This window comes from Pseudorca crassidens, chromosome 12, assembly GCF_039906515.1.
Source record: "Pseudorca crassidens isolate mPseCra1 chromosome 12, mPseCra1.hap1, whole genome shotgun sequence".
Lineage (NCBI taxonomy): Eukaryota > Metazoa > Chordata > Mammalia > Artiodactyla > Delphinidae > Pseudorca > Pseudorca crassidens.
In genome coordinates this window covers 69,772,485-69,781,052 of record NC_090307.1, presented here as the reverse complement: position 1 = coordinate 69,781,052, position 8,568 = coordinate 69,772,485, and the positions used below count along the sequence as shown (strand labels likewise).

General features: G+C 47.6%; 1 protein-coding gene across 8 annotated transcripts in view; it reads right to left on the bottom strand.

Annotated features, from left to right (window-relative positions):
* Positions 1 to 667: 667 nt before the first annotated feature.
* The window catches only part of THOC5 (THO complex subunit 5), a 32,220-nt gene continuing 24,319 nt past the window's right edge, over positions 668 to 8,568 (bottom strand). For 7 of the 8 annotated variants that reach the window (XM_067700320.1, XM_067700325.1, XM_067700326.1 and 4 more), the window contains 5 exons: positions 7,074 to 7,177; positions 6,842 to 6,929; positions 4,566 to 4,681; positions 3,703 to 3,893; positions 668 to 903 (listed from right to left, as the gene is read on the bottom strand). In XM_067700320.1, coding sequence (XP_067556421.1) covers positions 840 to 903; positions 3,703 to 3,893; positions 4,566 to 4,681; positions 6,842 to 6,929; positions 7,074 to 7,177 — 563 coding nt within the window. In that variant the 3' untranslated portion in view covers positions 668 to 839. Of the gene's footprint in view, positions 904 to 3,702; positions 3,894 to 4,565; positions 4,682 to 6,104; positions 6,131 to 6,841; positions 6,930 to 7,073; positions 7,178 to 8,568 lie in introns of those variants that run through there. The other variant, XM_067700328.1, reaches the window with a different exon arrangement.

The window sequence follows — 8,568 nt, the reverse complement described above, 5'->3', positions numbered from 1 at the left end:
TGGGTTTATCTCTGGGCTTTCTATCCTGTTCCATTGATCTTTGTTTTTGTGCCAGTACCATACTGTCTTGATTACTGTAGCTTTGTAGTATAGTCTGAAGTCAGGAAGCCTGATTCCTCCAGCTCCGTTTTTCGTTCTCAAGATTGCTTTGGCTATTTGGGGTCTTTTGTGTTTCCATACAAATTGTGAAATTTTTTGTTCTAGTTCTCTGAAAAATGCCAGTGGTAGTTTGATAGGGATTGCATTGAATCTGTAGATTGCTTTGGGTAGTAGAGTCATTTTCACAATGTTGGTTCTTCCAATCCAAGAACATGGTATATCTCTCCATCTATTTGTATCACCTTTAATTTCTTTCATTAGTGTCTTATAATTTTCTGCATACAGGTCTTTTGTCTCCTTAGGTAGGTTTATTCCTAGATATTTTATTCTTTTTGTTGCAATGGTAAATGGGAGTGTTTTCTTGATTTCACTTTCAGATTTTTCATCATTAGTGTATAGGAATGCAGGAGATTTCTGTGCATTAATTTTGTATCCTACCAAACGTAAGATAGATAACTAGTGGGAAGCAGCCGCATAATAGCACAGGGAGATCCGCTCGGTGCTTTGTGACCGCCTGGAGGGGTGGGAGGGAGGGAGACGCAAGAGGGAAGAGATATGGGAACATATGTATATTTATAACTGATTCACTTTATTATAAAGCAGAACCTAACACCATTGTAAAGCAATTATACTCCAATAAAGATGTAAAAAAAAAAAAAAAAAGAGCCACATGTGCGCCAGAGCAGAAAGCAGAGGCGCAGCAGTTGGGTCTGGGGGGAAACAACAGGCTGAGTGGGAGGTCAGCGATGGCTGAAGAATCCTTGAGGATGGTTATATTTAAATGGCTTCATCCTGCTGGGGCCCCTAGAGAAACAGGAGAAGGGAGAATAGTGTTAATACTATACCCTTTGGGCTGATAAAATAAATTACAATTCATCCACACTAATAGGGACTACTATTAGCTGTTAAGGAAAAAAAAAAAGGAATGTTGTAAGAAAAGCAGACTGCAGAACAATATGAAAGGTGTGATGCACTTTTGAAAAAATGTCTTTATGTGCCTGCAAAGGCATGAACACAAACCTGGAAGGGCCCTCACTGACGATGTGCACTTTGGGGGACAGGGCCTGGGCATCTTCACTTTTTAGTGTTTTTACCAAACTGCTCACTGTTGTTTGTTATATTTAACAACAAACATGTTTTATTTCTATGATTAAAGAAAAACCATAAAATCCTCCTTTGCAGGGAGATTCCCATGCAGGTAGGAGTCTGGGTGTGAAAAGAATCTGTACAAAGTTCCTGCCAAGAGCCACGTGCTTTATACTCATTACTTCTCAGACGCTATTTCTATCATTTTATAGATTTTAAAGATGAAGAAACAGGCTTAGGGACGTAAACTGTCTGCCCAACATTATATGGTCAGAAAGCAGCACAGCACAAATTCAAAACCAGGTCTGATGCCAAAGCCTGCTGGCCACAGGCAGGCTGACAATCACAGCCAAAGCCTGGACCCTGAGAAGCTTAGGTGCTTCAGCTCCAATCCTGAGCCCCCCAAGCAAAACTTCACACAGGGTTCTTTTCCATACAACTCCACAGTGAATGGCATCCAGCTAAAGGGCCTCTCGTTTCTGCCTATGACTGACATTCAATGGTAACCAGGAGGTGACACCTTGGATCTTGGTCTGAGGGAGGGTGAGAGGCAGTGTGTGGTATGTGTGTGTGTAGGGGTGTGCAATCACTTACTTAAGGGAGGGCTTACTCTGCCTGCACTGTGCTTGGCACTTTGCATGCTCTGCCTGGTTTAATTTCATCCTCCCAACAACACCTGAAGTGGATGCCATTTTAGGGATGAGGAATCTGAATCTCAGAGGGGTTAAGTACAGACCCCAATCACATAGGCTGGAGCTGCAATTTGAACCTAGGCCTTTCTGGCCCCAAAGGCTTTGCTCTTTTTTTTTCGACCGTGCCGCACTGCATGTGGGATCTTAGTTCCCTGACCAGGGATCGAACCCGAGCCCCCTGCGTTGGAAGCACGGACTCTTAACCACTGGACCACCAGGGCAAGTCCCCCAAAGCCTCTGCTCCTAGCCATGACGTCATGTACCTCCCCAACATCAGAAGGGTGCAGTCATCCAGGTAAGTCTAGGCATACAGCTGATGGAGACCCCATAGCCTGAAGGTACCCAGCCACAGGCAGAGCCAGACCTTGCGTTTCCTGCGGCCCAGGCCAGCCCTTTGCAGCCCAGCCCCTTGGCCTGATCCCAGTGGTCAGCTGAATTCCAGGCCAAGAACCTCACATCCCACATCTCATCAGTCATGGAATTAACTGGATCTGAGTAGCCAAAGGAGCACCTTCCCAGAATGTCCTGCCAGAGGAGCTCAGCCTGGGAGACATACCAACCACTTCAGAAAATGGGTCCTTCGGGAACCATTAGATAACAGAATATAAACACTGGCTGTGTGAGAACTCCCACCCTGGAAATGTGCTACAGCAGGCTGGGAGCGGGGGTAAGAGCTGAGTTCTCACGCAGACACACCAAGGAAAGCAAGTCCTAGAAGGCACCAACATCTAGCCGCCAGCTCTGCCTGTCAGCAGCCACTCCGGGGCTGCAGCTGGTTATTATCAGCTAGCATGACAAACCAGGCCAGGTGGAGGTGCCAGACGGAGGTGGGAGGATGCTGGGACAGCTTCCAGGAGCTGAAGCTGGCTGTGTGAGAAGAAGGTAAGGGGCAGGTAAGGCACCTTTTAGACTGACAGAGAACAAAGGGATGTCCTGATTAGATACAGATGCTAGCCCTTCGCAGACATCATTCCTCCCCAACCCCTTGCCCAAAAGGGAAGGGATGCCTGAGCAGTGTGGACTCTATAGAGTTCTGAAACTGGCTCTAAGAACGCTAGTTAAGGAATGAAAGGGAAAGAAAGGACCCAACATCAAGGAGAAAGGAAAAGCAGCTAGCAGTGCCGTGCATGTAGACACGCTAAATACCAAGCTGTCAGGGCCTGCTGGCATTTTCTGAGCCTCCGCCTGTGCCAGGATCCATTCTGGAAGCTTTACATGAACTCTCTCTACTTCATCATGAGTTAGAAAGTAACACCTTTGGGAAAGGTTCAGAGCTGAGCTGAAGTGACTCTTCCAAAGTCACACAGCTGGTGAGCAGGAAAGCAGAGATCTGCACTTGTGTTTGTGTTACTTCAAAGCTAGTTCCTTCTGTGACGCCTGACTGCCTATAGCTGCGATCCCCCGAGATGTTTGAGTACCTTAGGAAGTATAGCAGACTCTGGGGACTGGTGGAATGCATAGAGTTTAAAAAGTTCATTTGGACCATGAAAAGCAAACCTACTGTTTTCCACAGAAAGTAGAGAAAGGAAAGTTCAGTCAAATCCTCTTGCTCACTTGGCGTGTGACCCACCTCTGGGGGGTGTGCATGATGAACAACTGGACCAGGCTGGTAGGATGGGGGCCACAGGGAAAGTTTTAGGAATAAGGGAGCAAGCTCTCCCCAGGAAATCTGGAAGCAGGATTTTAATTTCCACAGTGAATGGAGACTAGTGCACCGGGAAACGTGCGTGCCTTCCATGCCAGGCTCACCTCTGCCCCAGGTCCCTGTGAGAGGCAGGGCTGGAGGTCCCTGGACCCGGCACCCCCACCCCTCCCCTCACCTCACCTGAAAAGCCGCAGACACATTTTCTCCTGGGGAAATTCCTTGGGCCCCTCCACGCTGTCGTCGTGGCTCTCCGTCTCCAGGTAGACATCCAGCAGCACGCACAGGCGCTGCAGCTGGTTCGTCAAGAGCTGGTGGCCGGGCCAGGGGCCACACAGCTCCTTGTAGCACACATTGACTTCACTCTCCATGGCCTATGGGTGGGAAAACCAGAAACTAAGCACCACTTTCAGGCCAGCTGGGTCTGATGGTTTCACAAGAACTGCACCCAGGCCTCCACAGGAGCTGGGCCTCTGCAGATCAAGCCGGACCGACTTGTCCCGAGGCTCCCTCTCCTCAAGACAATGGGGTCTTCCTGATCCTGACTCGGAACTTTCCCTGCCTTGCACATCCATAGACAGAGACGAAGATGTGTAGAAGATGAATCTCAAGATGAGATCCAAATCAGGTGTTAGGGTTAAAAACGTGCTCCATGACTACTGAATCAAATCCACAGGTATAACAATAATTAACAGGTGCAATGATCTCGGACATCATCTCATTCCAGCACTTTCTGTGCATCTGAGTTTATTCTCATTTCCACAGAAGCCCAAACAACAACCTTTCACAGCAGGTATTTATATTACCCCTATTTCATAAATAGGGTGAACCTGTGGACCCCAAGCTAGATAAGGGGTTGGGTTGGGTCTGAGCTCTTTCTGCTACTATGTCATGCACCCTCCAGCAAACTCTACAAATCCCGGCAGACCCCTCTGCCCCGGGAATTGTGCCAGTGCCCAAGCCCTCAGCTGCGGCAGGTTCGGCCACTGCCCACCTCCCCAAGAAGGTTCTCCCTGCTCCTCCCACCACCCCCAGCAGGTCCTTACCCGAATATTGTCGTCGTTGTTGTTGGTTTTCTCCCCTTTCCAGTTCAGACAGAGCTGGAAAATGGGTGGGATGGAGGAGTAGCCGGGGTTCAGCACCACGGCAGCCTGGAGCTTAGCTGGGAAGGGATGGGAAAGGAGGAAAACTCAGTTCTGAGACCTGGCTTGTTAGCCGAGGCACGCTCCCCGCTGGACCCCTGAGGGGACACGAGCCACGACACGCCTCTGTGTCTCACATTAATCCAAGTGCTCAAAGCACATTCTGGTACTGACTTTTACTTTTGTTCTAGAATCTCCCAAGTGGAACTGCCAGGTTGCAGAAAGTGAGGTCCTGTGACTCTGGTCCCTCCAAGGACACAGAGCTGTGTGGACTCCCCAGAGTCTGGTCCACAATGAGTTTGCCCAAGAGTTCTATTTACTCCTTTGGCAGAAGTTTGTTTTCATTGGCATTTATTTGCCAGCAAGTTAAGGATTTTCCCATGTGAAGGTTTCCTGTTTTTCCTTTTCAACAATATTGGGTATTAACTGTTACATTAGTCAAATATATTTTTTCTATTCTGTTCTTTATCTTTATCTATTTTGTTATGTGCAGCTTTTTCATAGCTAACATTTAATGACTACCTACTGTTTTCCAAGCATTGTGCTAAGCCCTTTGCACACATTTTATTTCATCCTAATAACGATTCTGAGGTAGGTACCATTATTATCATCCCATTTTACATATAAAAAAACTGAGGCTCTGACAGAAACTTCCTTAAGATCATCAAGCAGCTGCAAAGCAGCAATGCTGAGTTTAATCAGAACTACCTGATGCCAAAGCTGTGTTCATAATCATTAAATGAAATATTTGCATTTTTTAACTTTTTCATTTTTTCTCTGGTGATAGCCTTTGCCTTTTTCAATAGGATGACATTTATCCTCTCCATCAATGGGCTAGGCATTTAGCCACTCCTTTTCATTATTTGTGGAGAAAAAAAGGAACTCTCTGACCCACCAGTAATTCAAATAAATAAGAGAACAAGAGAGTGTAGGTTAAAACAATTCTTCCCTGACAGTCACAACAACATTTATTAAAAAGTGACACTTTCCTGTTGTTTCTGCGGTAACAGTTTGCACATATTTCGGGGTTTATCTCTATTCACTAATTTTTGGTTTTTAACCCATACCATGTAACTGTTGTCCACTTATTCATTTAAATTTCACTCTTAATTTTTCAAATTCTATAATGCATCTAATGAAAATTTAAATGATCACATTCATTCCATGTACGAATCTAGAATACTTATCATCTTTCCAAGCTTTCTTCCGCTCAACCAGGAAGCAGAAATGATGTCCTCCAATGACCTCCCACCCTTGGGGCTTTGTAAATTTACTGGATGCATATTTTGTGCCCTTTCAAAATAGCACTCTGTTGTTTAGGGATGAGGTTAAAGTATTTTTTAAAAGGGGAGAGGATGGAAAGCAAATGCAAAATTCCAAATAGCAGTCACCTATCGTCAGGGTGAGAATGAAGTGGGATCAAGGAGCCTCAACTGTATCTGAAATTATTTAATTTCCTCAGAATATTTCTAAAAACATGCAAAGAAAAAAAAAGGAGAAGGGAAGAAATAGAGACAATTGAACATCAAAGAGTGCAAGCTTTCCTGACATGTCTCGTACTGTCTTGGAACTACAGACAACTTCCTCCGCCCGGTGGCCTCAGCACTGAGCCCCTGGGGTGGGATCCTGCAGGCTGTGCCAGACCTGCCAAGGCTGGGGCCGGATGACAGCACCACAGGCAGCATCAGGGTGGCTCCAGCAGGAAACCCTGGCCGATCAGATGCCAGGACAGCTGTGAGGTATCACAGCTCTCGATGCCTCCCAAGTGAGTGCAGGGACTGCAGAGGGAGGAGGGTCCTGCACTTCACATCCTGAGAGTGACAGCCCTTCCCTGAAGAGGGGGACGAGCAAGCATCTGATTCTAAAATGTAATGAAACAAAGGGGCTAAGAGCTCAGGCTCAGAGGTCAGACTGGGTTTGTAACTAAGCCCTACTTTCCTCATCTACAAAGCAGGAATATCACCAGCCCCAGGACTGTCCTAAGGATTAGCTGATAAACCACGGACATGACTGTTGCAGAACAAGTCCTGGCTGAATGCTGCCTCTCACAACTATGACTGTTTGCTAAGTCCCCACTACAGGATTCCAGGATCTTTCGCTTCCTTCGGGCAACTCCCAGGAGTGTTTTATTCTCAGCGGCTCCCCTTGCCTAGAGCAACTGTGATCAGCAGAGCAATTACCTGTGCCCCTTTCCACGAGTGCCATATAGTAGAGATTGGTGTCCCCAGCCAGTCCCGCCTCCATGATGTCTTTGGTAAAATGCAGTTCCTAGAAGTCACCAAGGACAAGGGGTGAACTGCTGGCTCCTCTAGTCAAATCACCTGCTCTTCTGGTGGAGGAGCAGGAGCTGAAAGGTGACGTGGGCCTGCAGTCCCCAGGACAGCAACAGTGGCCTGTCACCCCTCCACCTACCGTATAATCCTCATGGGGAATCGTCACCCACTTCACCAGGCGAGAGACAACCTTTGCAGGGAAGAGGTACTGGCAGTCACTGGTAACTGGCACAATGCCGTGTTCTAAAAGAGAGCAGGACAGGTGGTGTCACAGGTAGAAATCAGCTGGGTAACTAGCTGTGTAACTAGCATCTTCTGTAGGGCTCAGATGGCCCTGCCAACTGTCCAGGTACACTCGGTACTCAGGTGCCCAGGTCAACATGTGCCAGAAACGAAGGCACACCAACCTGACCTTTACCCAGTGCTTGTGCTTGAGGCCGGACCCAGCACCAGCATTCACAGCACTTTATCCTTAATGCAAATGATGGCCTGCCAAACAAAAAAACCCCCTGCAGCCAGAAACAGAGATGTACGGTGTCTCTGCAGCAGTGACTGTTAATTAGACCAAATAGCCAAGAGGGCTGTTCTCAGAGCTGACCTTGATGGAGAAAGGACTGAAGTGTTCTGTGTTGGTTCCTCTAAGGGAAAAGAGCAGGAGGACTGCTCCAGGGTGAATTCCTACTGGCGTTTCAATAAGCAAACGTGCCAACATGGTAAACGCTGTCCAGGATGACAATCACCCAACCCTGGGACAAAACAAACTAAGCAATGCTGATGGGGAGCAAGTAATGCTGCCCTGGAGAAAATAGGGTCCACGTGAGGCCTCCAGACGGGTCCTGGGAACTCAAAGCCTTTCCTGACAGTGGCTCTTTTAGATCAGAAAGATCTTAACCCTCACTCCTTACAAGTCCCTTGTACATGGTAGGCTCTTAGAAGTATTTACAGAATGAACAAATGAAAAGCCCCACATGGCCATCATCTTGGTCAAGGGCTCATCAGAATAACCTGGGACCTTATGGAAAACACAGGGGCTCAGCCCCACCCTGGAGGATGTCAGCTCAGGTGTCAGGGGAGGGATGAGGCGTGGATCCCTGGACAGCTGTATTCAAGTAAGCTGAGCGTAAGCTCCACAAAAGCAGGGCTCTGTCTTGTGCTCATGGCTCTTCTCCCAGCACTATTCTGGCTGCCTGGAATGAATTAGGTTCCTATTAAAACGCACATCAGGACTTCCCTGGTGGCACGGTGTTTAAGAATCCGCCTGCTGGGGCTTCCCTGGTGGTGCAGTGGTTGAGAATCCGCCTACCAGTGCAGGGGACATGGGTTCGAGCCCTGGTCTGGGAAGATCTCACATGCCGCGGAGCAACTAAGCCTGTGCACCACAACTACTGAGCCTGTGATCTAGAGCCCGCGAGCCACAACTACTGAGCTCGTGTGCCACAACTACTGAAGCCCGCATGCCTAGAGCCTGTGCTCCACAAGAGAAGGCACCGCAATGAGAAGCCTGCACACCGCAACAAAAGAGTAGCCCCTGCTCGCTGCAACGAGAGAAAGCCCGCGCGTGGCAACAAAGACCCAATGCAGCAAAAAATAACAAATAAATAAATAAAATAAAATAAATTTATATATATAAAAAA